Source organism: Heliangelus exortis, chromosome 10, assembly GCF_036169615.1.
Source record: "Heliangelus exortis chromosome 10, bHelExo1.hap1, whole genome shotgun sequence".
NCBI lineage: Eukaryota > Metazoa > Chordata > Aves > Apodiformes > Trochilidae > Heliangelus > Heliangelus exortis.
In genome coordinates this window covers 2,493,116-2,515,198 of record NC_092431.1, presented here as the reverse complement: position 1 = coordinate 2,515,198, position 22,083 = coordinate 2,493,116, and the positions used below count along the sequence as shown (strand labels likewise).

The following is a 22,083-nucleotide window of genomic DNA, read 5'->3' as shown; positions in this document are numbered from 1 at the left end:
GGTTCCTTTCTCACCCAAACCCCACTGTGACCCCACAGGATCCTGCTCAACCCCCTGAGCACTACCAGCACCAGGGAACACCCAGCAGGACACCCCAGGAAGCTGAGCTGTAGGGCAGGACAAGCCCCAACACCCCCTGGCAGCCAGCACAGACACCTCTCCTGGGAACATTCCTGGCTTTTTTTCCTCTCTTTTCATTGTTGTCAACTCCCTGGATAAATTCAAGCAATTCCAGGCCCCCAGTTTGGAAAATGCCTTCAAGCAGAGCTGACTGAGGATGGGAATCACAGGGGATCTCATCTAGCAGTGAGCATGAATTCCTCATTTTTTCCCTTTCCTCAGAGAGGGAGGTGCCATGCAGTGACCCTCAGGAGTGCTCAGAACTGGGGCTGCAGCAGCTGCTCTGCTGCCCTCACTGTCCTCCCACCCTGAGGTGCAGCAGGGAGCTGGAAATCCCACTGGAAAAAGCAGCATCTCCGTGGAGCTCACACCGTGGGGAGAAGGTGCAGAGGAGTCCTCAGCACAGCTGTGACCCAGTGTGGTTCCACCCAAAGAACTGGTGGTGCTGGGACAGGCTGGAGAACACCAGGATGCTTCTCCCTCACCACTCCTGTCCTAAGGTGAGGGAAGGATTTCTGTGAGGAGCAGAGCAAGAGGCAGGAAGGAGGGAGGCTGGGTGGGCACAAACCCTGTGCAGGCTGCTGGTGGGTTTTCAGCTTTCCACAGGGTTATTTCTGCTGGGTTTTGATCAACTGGGCTGGTGAAGGGATCCAGCAGAATTCCTGTGAGGAAGGGCTGAGGGAGCTGGGGGTGTTGAGGCTGGAGAAGAGGAGGCTCAGGGGAGACCTCATCACTCTCTCCAACTCCCTGAAAGGAGGTTGGAGCCAGGGGGGGGTTGGGCTCTTTTCCCAGGCAACTCTCAGCAAGACAAGAGGGCACAAGAGGTCTCAAGTTGTGCCAGGGGAGGTTTAGGTTGGACATGAGAAAGAATTTCTTTCTGGAGAGGGTGCTCAGCCATTGGAATGGGCTGCCCAGGGAAGGGGTGGATTCTCCATCCCTGGAGATATTTCAAAAGAGCCTGGATGTGGCACTCAGTGCCATGGGCTGGGAACTGCAGTGGGAGTGGAGCAAGGGTTGGACTTGATGAGCTCTGAGGTCCCTTCCAGCCCAGCCCATTCTGGGATTCTGATAAACTCTCAGAAGCTGGAATCTGTCCAGGCAGTGCAGTTACTCAAGCACTATCCCAGGGATGCAGGATGAGTTATCCCAAAAGTCAAGGTCTGCTTCCAGCTGTAAGTCAAAGAGTTTTCAGGTCTTTGTGGGTTTCAACTTGTAAAAAAAAAAAAAAAAAAAAATAATTGAGCTTTTGTGCAGTTGGCACAATTAATATTTTTGATGTCAAGGAAATAATGGTTGTGATCCAGGTGAGAAGCAAAGAGAAGGTGATGACCTGAAAGGAGCCTAAAAGGGACCTTCCAACCCAGCCCATTCTAGGATTCTAGGATTCACCCCCACCCTGAGCCCCTCCCCGTGCAGGGGTTCCCCCTCTGGGAGGTGGATGCCAGAGGGCAGGGAGAGAGAGGAGAGGAGAAGATGCACATGGGAAGGAGCCATTTCCCCCAGAAACTACTGCTTTAACAATTTATAAACATAAAATGGAACATTACAGAGAAGATCCCGAGATTGAAAGAAGAAGTGAGCTCTTTGGTATAGTTAGATGCAGTTTTTACAAGACAGAAAAACCAACCAACCAACCAAACAAAAAGAAAAACAAACAAACAAAAAGAAAAACAAACAAACAGAAAAGAAAAACAAGCACTTTCATCTTCAAACTTGCTGTGGGCAGAGCTGGCAGAGCCACCTCAGCTGGAGTGTTAGAGGTGGACCCAAGAGGCAGGAGCTGTTCTGGACCTTCTGTCTCCCACCCCCTGCACACAGAGATAAGGAACTGGCAGCAGGAGGGGGGGAGAAGCCACCAGAGGGGTTTTTGGGGACAGCCACGCTCTGGAGGGCTCCACATCCTCATCTTCTGTCCCCTTCACAGACAATTTCCAAGCCACCACGAGGCCTCTCCTTTTCCAGGCATAAAAGGGCTGCAGCTGAACTCTGGGAAAGGCCTGAATTCCAAGGGAGGGGACAGAGAGCATTGTCCTGTGTGATGCCACCACCATCAGACGTTGGGAAGGTCACCTAAGCCAGGCTGGGTGATGGCAGTGGCTCAGTGTCACCTCTGGAACAAAGCTGGGTGGTTGGTTTCAGCTCCTCCCAGGCAGGGAGGCAGCAAATCCTCTCCTCTCCTGGTCAGCTCCCCCAAAATCAGTTTAGGAGTCAGGCAGATGTGGGCTTAGTGACCCCAGAAGTGCCCCAACACTGTTGGTTCCACGTGGAGAATCTGCTCTGGGTCAGGCAGAATCCAGGAGTCCCAGGAGAGCCCCAACTGCACCAAAATAACCCTGAAGAGCAGACAAGGATGTTGATTAAAATATCATTTAAATAATTATCTACTAAAAAGGCAAGTCAGTGCACATAGCTGGCACAAGAACAAGAATATTCCCCATTCTGTGTCATTTTAGCCACTTATAAAAGATGGTGAGAAGAAACAAGTGGATGTAGGCACATCCCAAAAACAGATTCTGACTGTAGTGAGTGCTGCACAGAGTCATCTGCACCAGCAGTGGGTTCAGAGAGAGCTCCCAGGCAAGATGAGCTTGGTAATAAACAGTTCTGGTATTGGTTACTGGGACAACAGGCATGGATTTTGTGACCCTACAGTGGATGCTGCAGGGGAGCAGCTTGGGGAACCCACAGCTCCAGGCCCCAGGTGGCTGCTTCACAGAGGATGGGAATTTTGACATAGGAAAAAAACCAAAAAAAACCCCAAACAAATTTAAAATTTCACCTCATGTTCCAAGAAAAGTGCTTTTAGCTGTCCCTTTGACCAGTAGTCCAAAGCATATGCCAGAAGCCTCATGGAGATGGTGTTGATCCGAAGGAAATTGCCAACAAACACCACCCGATTGATGTTCTGCAAGTATTAAGGGAAAAAAAAAAAAAAACAACAGGAAAAATTAATTCCATTTTCTGTTGGCAGTGATGAAAATCCCACCTTAGAGGAAGAAGGAAAGAATTAGACCTATAGCACCTTTTAAAAAGGCCATAGGCAGCTTTTGAGATACATTTCCAGGTATTTCCAGATACATTTAATGATTAACTGATGAAAAACAGCAAATTGAAAGCTTCTGGAGCACAAATCTGCCCAGGAGCAGCTGAGGGAGCTGGGGGGGCTGATCCTGGAGTGATGGGATGAGGGGAGAGCTTCTGGCTCTCTGCAACCCCCTGAGAGGAGGTTGGAGCCAGGGGGGGTCGGGCTCTGCTCCCAAGGAACAAGGGATGGGACAAGAGGAAATGTCCTCAAGTTGTGCCAGGGGAGGTTTAGGTTGGATTTTAGGAGTAATTTCTCCCTGGAAAGGGTTTTCAGGGCCTGGCCCAGGCTGCCCAGGGAGTCCTCATCATCCCTGGAGGGATTTCAGAGCCCTGGAGATGTGGTGCTGAGGGCCATGGGGCAGTGCTGGGGGAAGGGTTGGAGCTGATGATCTGAAAGGCTCTTTCAGTCTCAATTATTCTCTGATTCCATGAATTAAGTGACTGCTGGGAGTGTCAGGCAGGATCTGCTGAAGATAAAACATCCACAGCTGTGTCAGAAAGCAACAGCCAGGCCATGGTAGGCCAGGCTCTTTCTTCAGACTCTTTCACAGTACCCAGAAACCACCAGGTCCAAGTACAGCTTTTCTAGCTCAGGAATTGAAATAGAATTTAAAGCTCTTTGGCTAGGAGGAGCCTTCCAGTGGCTACAAACACTGATCACCAGGTGCCATCTCCTCTCTCTGCACCATCACTCCAAGCTTTGACTTGGTGTGGGTTGGGCTCTTTTCCCAGGCAACTCTCAGCAAGACAAGAGGGCACAAGAGGTCTCAAGTTGTGCCAGGGGAGGTTTAGGTTGGACATTAGAAAGAATTTCTTTCTGGAGAGGGTGCTCAGCCATTGGAATGGGCTGCCCAGGGAAGGGGTGGATTCTCCATCCCTGGAGATATTTCAAAAGAGCCTGGATGTGGCACTCAGTGCCATGGGCTGGGAACTGCAGTGGGAGTGGAGCAAGGGTTGGACTTGATGAGCTGAGGTCCCTTCCGACCCAGCCCATTCTAGGATTCTAGGATCCTTTAGAAAAGCTGCCTGGCTCTCCACTGCTCATCAGGAAATAAAAGAGCTTTAGAAACCCATCATCATCATCACAAGTCTGAAAGAAATAAGACCAACCCAGTAGTGACATTTGGGATTTAAACCAGACTTCCAGCCAAACTTTTAAATCCCAAAATACTCCTGAGCCACGAGTGATGAACCCTGAAACTTTCTTCTCCAACAAGGAAATGATTTTCAGTTCCTCCTCCTGCTGAAGAACTGGGATCAAGTCCTGTCTGCTCCTGCACTCATGGGATCACACTTCAAGGGATCTTCCCTTCACCTTCATCACCACCTTCCCCTCAGTTCTCACACCCCTCTCTGCATCCTGCAGAGGCCTCAGCAGATCTGAGGTGGCCATGACTGGTTTTAAGGTCCTGCCCAGCTCCAGGAGGGAAGTGAAACAGAGAAAGACCCTGACAGGGTCTTGCTTGGCCTTTTTGGGCTTCAGAAGGAAGGTAAATGGTGATCACCAGGAGGGTGGGTGCTGCATCCCAGAGGAACCAGCTGAGAGGGGAGAGCAGAGCAGGTCTCTGTTCTTTCATAGCCCTGTACAATGCTGCTTGACATGAATGCAACAAGGCAGCACTGTAAAGAAGCTGAAAGCACAAAGTCAGAGGAGCAGCTGTAGATGGATCACACACCTCCTGCTCCTCAACTCCACCCCCAGGAAGCTGTTTTAATTCCACACCATGCAGGGACCCAACAGACCAAGAGCCAGCCCCTAATTCCTTCCCAGCACAACCAGCTGGCCCAGCCATGTGAGGACAAAATGCACTCAGGAAGCCCAAGTGAGCAAAGTGCAGCTTATGAGCATCCAAAAAGACAAATATGAGCACCCAGTCCTGCACAGGCAGGGAAGCAGAGATCCTGCAGGGTGGTGGAACACAAGAAATGCTTAGAGAGGAGTCAGTAAACCAGATTTGCCCTTAATACCTCATTAAGTGCACACATCCTTGCTATGGAGCCAATGTTGTTGGTGATGGTTATTAAAGTAGCCTTGGCCAGGTCCTCTTTGCTGACAGATTCCCTTTTCTCCTTGCTCATCATGTTCCCAAAGCTGTGAAGACAGTTCACAGGTCAGAGGTCCATCTGCTAACTCAGCTGCTCATTTAACCAAAACACTTCATTTTGCAGCATTTTCATTTTCATTTTTTGTAGCTGAAGCTCTCCCTGCACCCTGCACCCAGCCCCTTGGAAGCTCCTTTCCAACCCGAAGCATTCCATGATTTATTTCTAACTTTACAGAGCACTGCCTCCTCCAGAGCAGGAGGAGTGGTTGGCTGCTCTCCTGAGACACAGAAATCCAGGGATTTTAAAGAAAAAGCAAAGCCAGCCAGGTGATTACCTGGATGCTACAGCCCAGCCTGGCAACCCAAACCTCTCGTAGTCTCCTCCATAAATGTCCCGCACCAGTTTGTCCACCTTGGTGCTGTCCCCATGGGATGCCATCTCCAGGGCTTCTTCAAAGGTGGAGCAACCAGTAAGGAGGCAGCAGAGACCAAAAAAAGTTCCTCCTCCAAGGCTGCAAAGTCAAACACAACACAAGTCACCTGCTTTGCTTCTGGAGAGGAGAGAAGAAAAGAGCTCAACCCCTGGCAGCTCCCATCCCTCAGCTGAGGCTCAGCCTGCCCCAGCCCTTCAGTGAGAACAATTTCAGAAAAGCAGAAAATTTTTCTTGAAATCTTCTGCTTTTAAACCACTTCCAGCCTGCAAGGAATCCCTTCTGCACAGGGCCTGTTTATAAAGGACAAAAAATGTTCTTATTTTACAATACTCACCTTCTTGCCAGCACTCAGAGGTCAATCTTAAAATAAATTAAAGTAATGCTGAGGGGCTGCCTGTTAGGGCACAACTATTCAAAATTTGGGGGAAAAAAACTACATCCTGTTCACTTTTCTGCACACACACACACCCACCCCACAATGACAGAGGAGTAAGATCTGTACTGTCAGTCATTTTTTATTATTATTCCTAATTTTCAGGAAATGAAGGAGAGTTTAAAGCCACAGAGAACTTTGGCTTTGCTTGGCAACAAGAGCCACATCTTAATTCCCCAGCTGTCTGGGGAATTAATGCCACACCAGCATCCCTGCCCCCAAAATCAGGTGAATTTGGAATATTAGGATGGAAAGAAAGCTCCACTGCTAGGATGGAAGCTCGTGGTTGTTAACAGGGCTGTTCTGAGGATATCTGGGATAATCCCACACCATGAGGTCTCTCTGATGTCAAATAAAAGCTCAGAAGCTGGTTTTTTTTTTTCCAGTTGCCCTGCTGTAGGAATTACAAATCACCAAATTCAAGCTCCTCTCTCCCAGGAGGGATCTCTGGGGGCAGATGAGGGGCTGCAGTTAAGAAGCAGGAGCTTGGATCATTCACTTTGCCCCCTTCCTTGCAGCTTGTCCCTGGAAATGTCACCTCCAGTGCAAAAACTGCACACCAGGCTCTAAAATAAAACTCAGTTTATGTCCCCCCCAGCACTCACCTGGTGCCCGTTACCCGTTTATAGTTTTCTTTTGAATACACAGCCAGAATGCTGACCCCTGAGCCAATGTTGACCAAAAGGAGAGGGTAGGGATTCTCCAGGTTGAAGGGGAGCTTCTGACACCTCTCAGCATCCGTTGGGTTCTCAAAATAGTAGCACTCTGAATGCCCATTGAACCCAACTGAATCGATGTACAGAACTCCTTTAATAAGGCAATCGAGTTCATCGAGCTTACAGAGCTGCAGGTCACCCATCTGGGGAGGGAGGAAAAGAAGAAAAAAAGGAAGAATATTCAAGGAGTAGCTAAGGAGCTGAAGTGTTGATGCTCAGGGCTAGAAAAATGCACTCCCTGGCAGCTGAATTCAGCTTTCTCCCTTGTGGTGGTGAGAGAAGGAGAGGTGTCAGGAGGGCTCCAAAGGACCCCAGCCCTGTGGTGTGCAGAGAGGGAAGAGGGGGAAAACAAACAACTGGATCCACAGATGGATGCCAAGAAAATCCCATCCACTTCCATAGGCCTGGTTTAGGCCCTGACTCCGAGGCATTAAAAACAAAGGAGAAGAAAAAAAAAAAAGGGACTTCACTGTTGGACTGAAAAAAAGAAAAACCCAAGCAAAAAAAACCACCCAGAGGACAGAGGAAGTTATGAAATTGTTTTCCCCTCGTGTCACTGCACAAAAAGCCTCTTCTTTCAGTGCATTTTTTCCAGCCCTGGTTCCATGCAGTATTTATAACACTTGCTTTTCACCCATGAACAAGAATCACCCTTACAATGAAGCCAGAAGCTGGTGCCAAATCCCAGCTGCCAACCTCACCACCAAACCTGACTGCACCCCACCCAGCTCCATCACACGTGTGGCAGACATGAAACCACAAGAGCAGAAGAACAAGAGAACAAACATTGTGCAGGAGAGAGACAGCAATAAGGGAAAAAAAAAACCAAACCCAACCCACAAGACTGAGATGAATGGAATCAGAGCTCAGAAATGCAGAGAAAACCTTGGAAGTTGAGAGGATGGTTTTGGAGGGAATCAGAGATCAGAAATGCAGAGAAAACCTTGGAAGTTAAGAGGATGGTTTTGGAGGGAATCAGAGGTCAGAAATGCAGAGAAAACCTTGGAAGTTGAGAGGATGGTTTTGGAGGGAATCAGAGATCAGAAATGCAGAGAAAACCTTGGAAGTTGAGAGGATGGTTTTGGAGGGAATCAGAGATCAGAAATGCAGAGAAAACCTTGGAAGTTGAGAGGATGGTTTTGGAGGGAATCAGAGATCAGAAATGCAGAGAAAACCTTGGAAGTTGAGAGGATGGTTTTGGGGTGAATCAGAGCTCAGAAATGCAGAGAAAACCTTGGAAGTTGAGAGGATGGTTTTGGAGGGAATCAGAGCTCAGAAATGCAGAGAAAACCTTGGAAGTTGAGAGGATGGTTTTGGAGGGAATCAGAGCTCAGAAATGCAGAGAAAACCTTGGAAGTTGAGAGGATGGTTTTGGGGTGAATCAGAGCTCAGAAATGCAGAGAAAACCTTGGAAGTTGAGAGGATGGTTTTGGAGGGAATCAGAGCTCAGAAATGCAGAGAAAACCTTGGAAGTTGAGAGGATGGTTTTGGAGGGAATCAGAGCTCAGAAATGCAGAGAAAACCTTGGAAGTTGAGAGGATGGTTTTGGGGTGAATCAGAGATCAGAAATGCAGAGAAAACCTTGGAAGTTGAGAGGATGGTTTTGGAGGGAATCAGAGCTCAGAAATGCAGAGAAAACCTTGGAAGTTAAGAGGATGGTTTTGGAGGGAATCAGAGATCAGAAATGCAGAGAAAACCTTGGAAGTTAAGAGGATGGTTTTGGAGGGAATCAGAGCTCAGAAATGCAGAGAAAACCTTGGAAGTTGAGAGGATGGTTTTGGAGGGAATCAGAGATCAGAAATGCAGAGAAAACCTTGGAAGTTGAGAGGATGGTTTTGGAGGGAATCAGAGCTCAGAAATGCAGAGAAAACCTTGGAAGTTGAGAGGATGGTTTTGGAGTGAGAGGGAAGTTACATGCACTCTGAGGAAAAGAAATGTGAGTTTGCAGATGCCAACTGGACTCAGCATGACCCAAGTTTGAGTCAGGGACCCTCTTCCAAAGCTCATCCCGAGGAGAAGCTTTAAAGCCTGTGGAGAAAGCTCCCTCTTTTTCAAACCTTATAAAAAAAATAAATGAAAAATCATCTGACTACCAGATCCCAACCGTAGAGAAGCCAAAAATGCCTACTGTCAGAAAGTCCTGCTCAAATTTGTAGGCTCCACCTCCCGTGGCACATAAGGTAGTGTGGAGGCTTGAGAAGTGTTTTTCAGTTCCCATTTGGATAAAAGCAGGCATGTCATGGGTAGGGAAGCGGATAAAGTGCAGATTGCCTTTACGTCCACACAGGGTAAGGTCCCTTAGCTCCAGGTGCACATCCCGAATTCCCGTGGAGCCATAGGCCACGTTGGAGGTCAGGTATCTGCGGATGCTCTTCAGGTTTTCCACTTCTTCCTCCTCCTCCTCGGCGGTGATGTCCTTGGGTTCAAAATAAACCAGCTTCACCAAGGTGCCCCCGATGTCCAAGCCAAACCAAGGGAAGACTAAAAAGGGGAAAAAAAAAAAAAAAAAACAAAAAGAAGAAGAAGAGGGTGATAAAGTCAAACCACCAGGTATAACCTGAATGATTCACCCGGTTCGGATTCATTCTGAAGCGACCCGGTTGGACTCCATGACCTTGGAAGTCCCTTTAACCCAAACCATTCTACAATTTATTTTTTTTTTTTATGATATGTAACCCTCTAAGTGCTCCCTAATGCTGGACCCTTTGATGTATTTTAAAGAATTTCTTTCTGGAGAGGGTGATCAGACACTGGAATGGGCTGCCCAGGGAAGGGGTGGATTCTCCATCCCTGGAGATATTTCAAAAGAGCCTGGATGTGGCACTCAGTGCCATGGGCTGGGAACCACGGGGGGAGTGGAGCAAGGGTTGGACTTGATGAGCTCTGAGGTCCCTTCCAACCCAGCCCACTCTAGGATTCTATTAATTTCCCAAGAAAAAAATGCTAGCAGCCTGGTCTGCCTTTGACAAACAGGGCTGAGACTCCTCTGTACATGGGCTTCACTCCCTTTTTCAGACACCTCATGTTCAGGAGCACCCAACATCTCAAAATATTTCCCCTCCCACCTCCACCAGGCATGAAGAGACCCGTGGCACAGGGCTGAGAGTACCCATCCAGCTTGCTATCAGATCCCTGCTGCCATTTTAGTCCCCAGTTATTTCTTTTCTCAAGTTCTGATGCAGAGCCAAGGGTAATACCAGTGCTTTTACATCAAAGGGCTGTACAAACGTTAACTAATTGCAACACATAACTGAGGTAGACAAGTAATCTAAGATGCCCCAGGGAGACAAAAACAAAATGTCTAACTGGATTATTTTATTAGTCAAATTCCCCCGTGGTACAAAATATGCATTAGTGTCGGGCCCAGCAACATTTACAGCTGTAAAAGATAATGAGCTTCTGGGAAAAGATCAAGAGAAAACCCTGATCAGATGGAATCTGCGATTAGAGCTGAGAACTGGGACAGATTAATATTACTATTAATGAGCTAAAGGATGGGCTTGAGCTAACAAGATACATGGGCTGAAGAGCAAAGAGAAAAATGCAGCCACATGTTATGGCTTATGGCAGCAGGATTAAATGCTTACAGTTTTCCCAAAAGGAAAAAAAAAATAAATAAAAAGCCATGTTTAGAAAATAAACCTGAATGCAGCAAAGAACGTTCCTCTGGAAAGAAGGAGCTTGGGTAAAGAGCTGAAGTGTCAGAGCCAGGGTGCTGTGGTTTGGGGTAGGTGTGTGAGACCTGAAAACCACCTGAAAGTTGGTGTCTCTCTGGTTAAGCTCAGGGAAGCAGCAGCAGCCACCTCCTGAGTGCAGGATTTTCCAGGTGAGAGCATGATCCTTGTCTCTGAGTGCAGGATTTTCCAGGTGAGAGCATGATCCTTGTCTCTGAGTGCAGGATTTTCCAGGTGAGAGCATGATCCTTGTCCCCCTGTCCCAGCAGGGGACACACCAAGGGGCACAACAGGAGGGACACACCAAGGCACCCGAGCTGCTGGAGCACTCAGCAGGCAGAGAGTGATACCCAAACACCCAGAGGCAGCACTTGAACAAGCTGAGCAGCCAAGAAAACAACCCCGAGGCAGGAGAGAAACTCAATCCCCCAAAAAACCACCTTTAAAAAGCCCCAAGACAGGCAGGCACATGTCTGGAGACAATGGTATCTCTCCTTGGTGGGGCCAGGCCCTCCCAAAGCATCCCAGCTCTCCAGGAGCTGCTGGAGCCCTCAGCTGCCCAGGTTATTTTTAAACCAGGGAGTTATTTTTGTATTATTTACAGAGAGGCCACCCCCGACCATCACCAAAAAGAAATCTTGAAAGAAGATGCAGACTCTATTTTAGGAGACACAGCTAACTCCCAATCACTCTCTGTTTCCAATGCATTTACTTCAAAGGAGAACAGACATAAAAATAACTGTTCCTGAATGAGAGAAAAAAAAAACTGGAATCACAGCCCAAGGGAGAAAGAAAGCTGGAGCAATTCAAGGCATTTTGGGTTTTTTTCATGACAATTTCTCACTCTCTGCTCCAGAAATCAGCACTGCTCCACCAGCATTTCAGTATGGGAAGTCCATCAAGTTCCTGGAGAAAAATTCACCCGTGCCTTACTTCCAACATCCCTTGTGAAAACCTTACTGAAGTGCTCCACAAAGAAACAAACAGTGAAGCCACTTCTCAAGAGAGGAATGAGGACTGCCTGGGCAGAACATCAGGAGATCCACACCCCAGGGGACAGCAGAGCAGGAGGAGCATCCTCATGGGAAGGGGTGGCCAAGATCCCAGAGTGGAAGTGAAGAGAAAGGCAGGACAAGCTCCAGGCTTTCTGCACCCTCAGAAGGAGGAGTGTGGCTTCAGTGCTGGCAAAAAGAAGTCAGAGACCACCACCAGCCCCATCAGGATGAAAGGTCCCTTTCAAGCCAAACCACTCTACAATTTATTTTTTTTATGATATATATGATGGACACACTGCTTCTCCATCAGTGTCACCTGATGCCATCTCCAACGTGGCACAAACACCACCCATGCTGGTGACAGAACAGACACCTCCCCTCAGTGTTCTGCCTGCCTTTGATTCAGAATCTCAGATTACCAACTAATTACCAACTAATTACCACAGGAAAATGCTTTGAGCAAAGATCATGCCCTGTTATGCAAAAAAAAAAAAAAAAAAACAACAAAACCCACCCACCATAAGAGTTTCATGGGTAAAATCAGCATGAGCAGCAAACCAGAGCTTTCTGCTGCTGCTCCAGCTCCTCCAGAGGCTGGAACTGGTAAACAGCACTGGGAGAAATCCCCAGTTCATGGTCAGGACCACTCACACCAGTTCCCCCACGTTCCCTGTGCTTCCCAGTTCTGCTGGAACTCTGCTGTGCAAGGCAAGGAAGGGGCAGAGGCTTCCCAGGGGACTCAGCCAAATCTTCTCCTGTCTGTCCTGGTCACTGACACCCTGGACTCCCTTGTCACAAAGTTCCCACTCCTAAAAATACTCTTTGTACCCAAAAATGCTGCTTTGTCAGCTCTGCTCTGAGGAAGGGGTTGGCTGCAGACACCTCATGTCCTGGTGCTGGGAAATTTCCTTCTGATTTCTGGACTATTTTTGTTCCTGTCAGGACATGCATTTTATTTTTATTTATTTTGCATTATGAAGCCTGCTGTTTGGTTTTTGTTTCAAAGCCTCCCCACCCAAGCATTTAGGGAGAGGAATCCCCTCCCCAGCTGTACTCTGCCAGGCTCCACAAGGGAAAAAATAGGGAGAGAGCACAGGATGGGGGCTTGGAGATGCCCTCACGGGGGTGAAGCAGAGAAGAAAATAATCCCAAAACTGCAGCACAGTGTCCTGCTGAGGCCACCTCACCATCCCAAGCTGAGGGGCTCCCAGCTGGCAGTACAGGGATTTCTTCAGTAAAGTAACAGCAAGCTGTCACCAAAAAAAAAAAAAAAAAAAAAAATTTAAATTGTAGCTGCTTAGAAATTTCATCCCAGCCCATTCTCTGTGCTCTCAAGACCTTTCATTTTTTTATTATCTCTATATTTATTTTATATTGGGTGCTGGTAATAGTTGCCATTGAACTAGGAGAACATGAAGCATGGGGTAAAGCTTTCTGGCAGGCCAGAAGACATGGCTAGAGGGGAAACAGGAACAATGCCTGCAGGGCTTGGTGGAAACTGGAGCCAGGTTGGGCTCAGGGCTTGCCTGACCCTGCAAAAACCCCATCTGGCCCCAAACCCAGCATCCAACCCTCTGTCCTGTGCTGGGACACAGCTTCACACATCCCCACAGCTGCAGGAAGGCTCTGCTGGGAGCAGCTGGTGCTCTCCATCTGCCAACAGCTCATCTATACCTTCAGGAACTCCCCAGGGATAAATTCTAAAAGACAGCCTATTAAGGTAATTAAATTAAACCAAACGATTCTTAATTATGGCTCTCTCATTATATACATCCCAGCCACAGGTTAAGAATCTGAGGAAGCAGCATGCTAGCTCCAAATTAAATACTGCTTTCCCATAGCAAAAAGGATTTTCTACAACATGAAGCCTGCACAGACCACTCATTCATTGGGGCATGGGCAAAACTTCCCCTGGAAACTCATTTTTCATAGGAAAAGGGGTGTGGCAAACAAAGGAGGAGGAAATTATTTCAACAACATGGAGAACTGTTGGTTTTTTTGTTTTTTTTTCCCCTCCTTACTCTCACAGGAAGTCAGCCAACATGAAGACACAGAAATCCTGCAAAATCCAAGCCTTCAAAGGGAGGAAGGAGGAGGCTCTTCTGGATGGATGCCATCACCATCTGCTCCTGAGATTTCTTTAAAACACTGATGATTTTTTTTCTCTTCCTCCAGCATTTCCAGCACAACTGAAAGCCACACAAAGATCTCTCCCTTGTCACTGCCTCTACAGCATTTTTTTTTTTCTTCCCAAGAAAGGTGCTGCAGAAGAGGGCAGATCTAGAGCAGGGTGAGAACTGACAGCATTCAGGAGCCACTGGGCTGATTTTTCTCCAGCAGAAAGTTCTGCTGAAATAACCAAGCTGAAGAAGACAGAAGCTTCAGTGGGCAAGGCAAAGCATCCAAATGCTGCCTCTTCACCACCTTCTCTGCTACTCAGAGCCCTCCCTGCTGGGAAAGAGCCTGGTGGTGCAAACCCCCTGACTCTCCTCCTGCCCAGCACCTTCCACAAGTGTTTAGTCTTTCCCAGGGTGTTTGGACATTTACAAGAAAGGCAGGAAATCCTCTTCCCAAAGCCATTCAAAACCTTCTAGGGTCTTAAAAGAGAAAAAAAAAACCAAACAACCTCTCTATGTTGGTCTGCTGGCACAATGAAGGCCACTGCCCTTGCTCTCAACTACTGCAGAAGACAAAAAAAAAATATATAAAGGCACCAGGATTATGTGTGGGAAGTTTCTGGGGTAGAAAGGAGGTGACTTAAGGAACTGGTGAGCTGGTGGCACCACTCAGCAGACCACACAACAATGAGCCTCATCTTCATTTGCTTCCCTAATGCAACCCTCTGCATCAGCACTTAGAAAGCACCTCTAAAGCAAATTTTTCTCCAAGGGAAAAAAAAAAAAAGTATCTTTTGGTCTTTTGTTTTCCCATCACATTGATGTTTTGAAAAAGCAGCTCTGCACATTTTCATGGGCACCATCTACATCCAGCTCTTTGTCTTAAAAAGAAACTTTCTTCTGATGGGCAGCCACAGCAAACACAAGAGCAGAGTGAAGGGCTCACAGCTTGTGCTGAACACCCTCACACAGAGAAAAGCTCAAGGATATTATGTGCTCCCTCCCTTCAACTTCATTTTTTTTTTTTTTAGAGTTAGACTCTAAGCTCTTCAGGGGAAGATAAATATAATGCCTTTATTTGTGATGCAAATTACTTATAAAATTGGACACTACATAAATAAAAAGCCCTCAAAAGACTTATTTTGAAAGCTGCAGAAGAGTCAAGATGAAAGGAGTGATATAATTAAAGATCTCCATGGTGGATTTTCTCCAGAAGACAAGCAGCTCCAGCTGTATTCCAGTCTGACCCTGAAGTTAAGAGAAAATTCTGCCAGCAGCTAAAGAGATGAGCCTGCAGAAATGAGGATTTCATTGCCCAGGAGAGCATCTCTGTGCTTACACCAAAATGTTTAAGAGAAAAACATTCATCAGGGTTTAATATGAAGTGACACAAAGTCTGCAGACCCTCCCACCCCTCTAAAGAGGTTTTGCCAGGAATTCACATTTTGTACACAATTCCAAATCCTGAGGAGGTATTTTTTTAAAAAAATCAAAGCTTAAATTTGGAGCTGCCAAAATGGTATTTTATTTGTTCCTCTACTTGTATCCTTCATATACTAAGAATCTGAAGAATCTGTACATTATGGCTTTGCATGATTCTGACAGAGGAGACTAAAACTTGAAAAGCAAAGAGGTATCAGTTGAAATGGAATTCCTTACAGGATGCTCTTCCTGACATTTTGGAATTGATGGATACACTACAGTACAGATATTATGCAGCTCCCCTTTTACTCAAAGGGTAAAAGATTAGAGATGATGCCTGCTAAAAGCATCAAAGCAAGTTTGCTGGTTTGTTTTTTTTTTTATAGAGAACTACCAAACAGGCTAAGAAAGGAGAAGCACATTTTGCTAGCCAGGGAAATCACCCAAATTCACCTCTTGGCAGGGAAATCAGGTTTTCAGGAAGGAGCAGCCCAGTGGTGCAGCAGCACAGGAGAGATGGGAGGAAAGGGGGGAAAAAAGGAGAAGCCAATGCACTGAATTCCTGAGGGATTTCTCCAAGGGTAAGGAAGAGTCATTACAATGTAACATTCCTCTGCTCATCAGATCTGGTTAACCCCGGTTTGATGCCTGGCACTGAGCCCTACCCACAGCAAGCCACCCCTGTCCCACAGCCACCTTCACCTCCAGGTAAAAGGGAAAAATCCTTTTTCCTCAGCTGGGCTACCTCCAGTGCAGAGCTCACTAATGGTACCAAGAGTTCATTAGCAGGAAGGAATCCTTCTGGGTTGCCTCTGGAGCTGAGAAAGCTTTTTTCTATATTATCATTTTTTTCCTGTACTAATAATCCCCCTGAGCTCCCCCTTCCACCCCACCAACGAGGAACATCAAAGCATCTCTGCTTCACAACGTTTTCAGGGATAATTCAGCTCCCAAAACAACCATGCCCTTGACTTCTCCTCCTTTTACCTGTGGCACACTGAAAATCCCAGTGTTTGCCATCGAGCTCTTCACTTCCTACAGAGCACACCAAGAAACACCCAGGTGAAGTCCCCAGGTGCAGGAAGGTCCCAAGCAGCTGGGACATCAGTGGTGCTGCTGCTGCTCAGGTTATTTCAGATTTATCCAACTTTATCCCTCAGACCTCCCCACACCTCAAACAGCCCTCACCACACCTCACTGCCACGGAGAGACAATGAGATGGGAAGAAAACCCAGGAGCTGGAACAGCAGCCTGCAGAAATCCTTTCATTCCTGGATTTTAATCAGGAAGCAGGGCTCATCTGCCAGCACAGGCAGCAAGAAAAGCCTCAAGGTCACCAAGCTTGTTTGCACACACACCAGCAAGCAGAGAAGTGGGAGCTAAAGCAGGACAGTTTTGATCAGGTGCCTATGAAGTGGTTTGCTTTTCCTTTTGTCACCTTTCCTAAGGTGGGACTGAGCATTTCAGCTTCCAAACCTGCTGTACCCTGACATCAAACATGGAATTTATTGAGGGATGTGCCTGCTCAAGCACATTTCTCTTCCAATTATCAAAAAAATCATTTAGGGAAGACAAGGCCATGGTGTAGCCCTAGCTCACCCTATGCTGACCTTCCAGGCTGGATCTAAAGCTCCCAGAACACTCATTTTCCCAAAAGTATCCCATGCCAGTGTTGGCACTGAACTGGGGCAAACCAGAACCTCAGCACCTGGCTTTAAATTATGTTTTCCACAGAAGACACAGAAACTGCCCTCAGGCAAGGCAGAGGAGTATAATCACCTCCTGTACAGCTCCATCCAAGCCCACCCTCATTTTCATACCAGAAATCTCCTTCATTTCCCTACAGCTGGCTGTGACCTACTACCACCTCTCTAATTAACAACCCCACAGCTCCCACTGCTAGGTTTTCCTCTCATTTCCTCACCACAACCATGCAAGCAGACTTGCCAACCACAAAGTTGGTTTTGCTGCCTTTAAATCCCAGCCCAGCACTGCCTGCACCATTCCCCCCCTCTGCTTCACTTCTCTATCACCCTGTGAATTCTGGAGGAAGCAGAAACCCTCCCCATGATTACCTCAGCTGTTTAATATTAACTTTACACCCATTTCCTGGTGCAGGATCACTCCTGTGATCTAGCACAATCTGGAAGTGAAAGGGAACACAGGTAGCAGGAGCAGCATCCAGCTCAGCACACGTCTTGGAAAGTCTTTTGGGACAGAATTCCTATTTTTCACACTAAGGGCAAAAGAGAAGCTTCCTTTCTTTTTTCCAGCAACCAAAAAAAAAAGAGAATACGATGTAAAACTTAAAACTCTACATGAATCCAGAGACAGTAACATCTCAGCACTGCCAGCCAGGTCTAGCTATGAGATGCAGGACAACACAGATTCCTGTGTTCAGCCTGAACTCCTTCACTGATGTGCCTGAATTGCTGTGCAGGTAAGGAGGAACCACGTTATTTCATTTGGAGGAGCTGGCCATTTCCTTCCAAGAGGAAGGACTGCAGCCCAAGCAAAGAAATCATCACTCACTCCCAACATGGCTGAAGCCACAGCCACCTGCACAGCAGCTCCTGCTGCTGCCAAAATGAAGGCTGCCATCCATTTTGCACCTCACTCACTCCACAGACCATTTCCAGTGGGTCGTTTAAAACCACAGTTCCAGGGATAGGTTGGTTTTTTTTTCCCTTACAAAGCCCAGTTTGCTGTGTCCAGTTCCTGTCAAACCTCTGGGGTTCCCTCCTCCTAAAATTTACCTCATTTTTCTTTGCTCTTCATTGATTTTTTTTTTCCCCCCACCAGTCCAGCCACACGGCCTTCACCTCCCAGCTCTGGCTGCACACCCTGGTCCCTCCATCTGTCCTTCTGTCTCCTCTTCCTCACCCTCTGTGTCCTCCCCTGTGACCTTCCCTCTCTCCCTCCAGTCCAAGCTCCCTCACTCCATCCCCTCAGCACCCCAACCTCTGCCTCCTGCTCAGGTGCCCTCCATCTCCCACAGCTTCCAGACCTCAGCTTCTCCCCCCTGCCACCCCAAACTGCTGTCCCCTGTCCCCCGTGTCCCCGTGCTGGGCCCACATCACCCCCCCCATCCCAGTGTCCCCATTCTGTCCCCCCCCTCTCCATCCTCCCCCTGCCCCATTCTCTCCCCTCACCCCCCCAACTCATGGCCCCGCCCCCTGCGGCCCCACCCACAGTAGCCCCGCCCACACCTTCTCATTACCATAAGCCCCTCCCACACCGCAGACCCTTCCACCTCCCCCCCCCCCCCCCCTCCGGTTCTTCCCGGTTCCCCGCTTCCTCCCTCACTCACGCGGGCGGTTCTTGCGGACCGAATCCCGGCGCTGGCGGCTGACGGAGCCTCCCCGTTCTCGGGGCTGCGGCCCCGCCGCGCTGTCAACGCCCGCCGCGCCGCTGCTCCGCCGCCTCGGGGGTCCGGCATCCGCCGCCGCTGCCGCCCCCACCCCCGCCCGCCGTCGCGGCGGCTTCTCCTCCGGGCCGCCACCGTTGCGCGGCGGCTCCATCCGCAGCCCGGCCCGGCCCCATGGGCCGCCCGCCCCGCCGCGCCGCGCTCCTCACAGCAGCCACCGCCGCAGCCACCGCCTGCAGCGCGCCTGCGCTGCCGGCCCCGCGGAGGGGCGGGACGAGCCGTGAGGTAACAGCCAATCGGCGCGCTTCGCCTCGCGGAGCGACAGGCGGCTGCGCCAATGGGAGGCGGGGATTGCACGGCAGCGGGGCGCCAGCCCCTCCCTCCCCGCCCCGCGCTCAGCCGCGGATAATGACAAGAGAGAGCAGCCAATGGCGGGGAGGGGGCGGGTCGGCATGCGGCAGCGCTGGCCAATCGCGTTCCTTCGCGAGAGACTGACGCGGCAGCTGTCCAATGGGAATAGGTGACGGCCCGTCCGGGGCGGAGTTAAGCAGGGTGATTGACAGACCCGGTAACTATGGCAACGCAGGCCGGGACTGGAAGGAAAGCCGCAGTAGGCCCGGCAGGATCGGGCCGCGTGTGGGGGCGGTTATTTGCATACGATTTGCATATGATTTACATATGCAGATAGCGAGCTCTCCTTCACCCCCTCACTGCGGGGCGGCTTTGGGGTCCCCCGCCACGCCAGGCCTGCACCCCAAGGCCCACCATGGCCGTGCAGGCCCAGCGCGGGCTCTAAAGCTCCTCCTGCCCTGCCTGCTCCTCAGCCCTTCCTCCAGCTCCTTCCTTGGCTGGGAAGGAAGCTCAAACCTGAGACACTGCTGGTGGCACTGGTGAGGACAGCGGTCCAGAGGTGTGCTTGGAAGTGTCCCGGGTGGCTGCTCTCTGGGCCGTGTTGGTGGCACTAAGGTGAAATGGAACAAAATGGGATGTTTCTGAGCTCCTGGGAGACATCCAGGAGGGGTCTGGATTCCCTTGGAGAGCCAGGGTTCCCTCCAGTAGAGGAAGGGAGGGAGGGACAGCAGGAAGAAGAAGTTCTGCTGCCCTTCATGAGGCCTCAGAACCCAAACTCCAACTCTCCAAAGATCTGCCAAGCTCCAGCCATAACAAAATAGGAACCAAACCAAGAGATTTAGGGAGAAGAGGCAAAGAAAGAAGGGTCAAGGATTTGGGATCCATCCAGATGAAGTTAATTGAAGTGCTGATGCATCCTCTTCTTTTAAACTCTTGAGCAGTGTCAACACTGAGCCAACAACCTCAGCAGCAGCCATCCAGGGAGCAGAAAACCAGAAGCAACCATCAGAGAGGAGACAATCAACCATCAAGAGGATGACATCCAAGAGGAAAACAGCTTCCCAGACTCTCTGAGACCATAACAGCTCCTGTTGTAAGACCATGGAGGTTCCTGGGTGGAATTATGGTTGATGATAACAAACCCAGAGCACAGCCTGGAGCTGGAACCCAGTGACCCACAGAGCTCTTCACCTGCACTGTGCTAATCTCAGCTCACCACAATCCTGGGGCATTAATTCAATCCCCAAGGGATGAAGTGACTGATGCTCAAAAAAAAAAAAAAAAAAACCAAAAAAAAAAAGGTGTCATAGTTTCAGTAAGACTTTGCTGAATTCTGGTTGCTGTGGTGAAAACAGGGCAAGGAGCTTGGCCAGATTTTGTTTGTATGATTTTAATATCCTGTTGGGCAACTGCAGGAAGGATGTTGGTACTGATAGGAGATAAAGTAACACTGCTCTGAGTAAAAATACCTTCAGAAAAGCCCTGCTGGTTTGGGTGATGTTGCTGTCTCTTTTCTCCAGGTCAAACCAAGCCCCAAACTGTTCAGCAAATGAGAAGCAGAACCTGGGGAGCAACCACCACTGGTCCCTGCACAGCAGATCAGAACCCAGGGTGTCAGAGGTGGCCCAGGAAACAGGAAAACCAAGGGAAAAACAGCTGCAACCCTCCCAAAAAAAAGCAGGAGGGCTGGTTGGATCCTTCTGTGCAGCCTCCACTCCCCAAGCAGGTGAATCAGGGGATTTTACTCTCCAGCAGCTCCCATGTGAAAACTTTCCTGGCTCCAGAGAGGCTTCAAAAGCTGAGATCCACCCCCCTCACCTCAGAAACACACACAGCAACCTCACCAGTGGAATGTGAAGTGGCAAATATTTTTATTACACAGTGAGTAAAAGGCTTTTTTTGTTTGCTTTTTTAAAAAGATGTGCAGGGGACACAGTTCCCTCCTGCAGGGAGGAGCTAAATCTGTGATTTAGCTTTTAAAGTGCTACCTGACAGCTGTAAAAACACTGGCACTTCCCAGCAGGAACCTGAGGGTGTGCTTTTATCCAGCCTGGTGGGGTGGTAAATCAACTGTTTCACAAGAGCTTCTTGATGTAAAAAGGTAAAAGCATCCAAAGCTAAAAAAAGAAGTGGGGGGGAAAAACTCTGCAGGCAAGTCAAGTGTCAAGAGGTGAGGGCCTTGATATGGATGCTGTTGGTTTGGGATCTCACAGGCATCCCCTGAATCCCATGGAAAATCTGAGGAGAAGCCATGTGCCCCCTCCCTCCAGTGAATTTTGGGATGGATCCTGCAGTGTGGTTGTGCAGGTTTGGGTTTGGGATGTGAATGCTGCTTTATTTTGGTGCAGTAGTAAAGATGAGGTTTGTAACAAGGTGAGAGGATCTGAGGAGATTTCCTTCCCCAATGCAAAGAAAAAAAAAAAAAAGTGATTTAGTGCTGAAAACTGCAACTTTCCCAGGGAGGTGACAGGTCTCTGCTGACAAAATGATGAAAAAAAAAAAAAAAATTCAACAGCTGATGGGGAATTCTGGGTCCAGAACTGAGGTTTTGGGTGTCCCCATGTTATCTGGAAACAGGGGGAAGAGCCCCATCCATTATTCCTCTGACAGACAAACTTTTGAGGCACCAAGTAAGCAAAGAACATTGAACAAGCCCTTCCAGAGCAACACCCACACCTCACTCCTGCACCTACTCAGTGTCCTGAGCTTTTAAGGGCACTTCTGGCACTTTTGGGCAAAGTGTGAGGAGGAGGAGGGAGCAGCTGTGTGCCCCTGCCCCAGCTCCCCCAGCACATCCCAGGAGGGTGGGGGGAACACTCCAAAGTCTGCACTGCCATCTTTAGAGTATTAAAAATAAAAATTCTCTCTCTACAGTAACACTATAACTACAGCAAAGTAGTTTTGTTACTTCTGGGCTTTTTTTTTTTTTTAATTTTTTTTTTTTGTGTTTATGAGATGAGGAACAACCTCCAGCAGCAGTGACAGGAGGCAGCAGCAGCACCTCTGGGCTCCCAAAACTCTGCCTGAGCAGGGTCCTGTCTGCCCCCCCAGAGCTTCCCCAGGCAAGGGGGAAGCATTTTGATTTGGGTTGGAGAGTTTTATCTGAGGAAACACTGCAGCCTTATCCCCTTCTACTCCAAGCTGATCCCTGGGGATAGCCTGGAAATTATGGGCTGCAATTTGAAACCGGATCTTCGAGGGAACCCAAGAGAACTTCAGCCCCTGGGTGTGGCAGTGAGCAGAGCCAACCCCCTCTTTGTGTCCCAGCTTCCTGCATTCCCCTCTCATAGCACCAGGTGTTGGGAAAGAGGAGAACTACATCCAC

At 48.8% G+C, this 22,083-nt stretch overlaps 1 protein-coding gene across 2 annotated transcripts; it reads right to left on the bottom strand.

Annotated features, from left to right (window-relative positions):
• Nucleotides 1-1,629: 1,629 nt before the first annotated feature.
• Nucleotides 1,630-18,659, bottom strand: PANK2 (pantothenate kinase 2). 2 transcript variants are annotated; one of them, XM_071753167.1, is made up of 7 exons: nucleotides 18,351-18,659; nucleotides 8,961-9,313; nucleotides 6,722-6,975; nucleotides 5,585-5,761; nucleotides 5,173-5,296; nucleotides 2,900-3,025; nucleotides 1,630-2,453 (listed from the first exon to the last, which is right to left on the bottom strand). In XM_071753167.1, the coding sequence occupies exons 1-7, from the start codon at nucleotides 18,559-18,561 to the stop codon at nucleotides 2,403-2,405; spliced, it is 1,296 nt and encodes a 431-aa protein (XP_071609268.1). In that variant the 5' UTR covers nucleotides 18,562-18,659; the 3' UTR covers nucleotides 1,630-2,402. The 2 variants fall into 2 exon arrangements, with proteins under 2 accessions (XP_071609268.1, XP_071609270.1); XM_071753169.1 differs by lacking the exon at nucleotides 18,351-18,659 and having other exon boundaries at nucleotides 8,926-9,262.
• Between the last annotated feature and the right edge of the window lie 3,424 nt (nucleotides 18,660-22,083).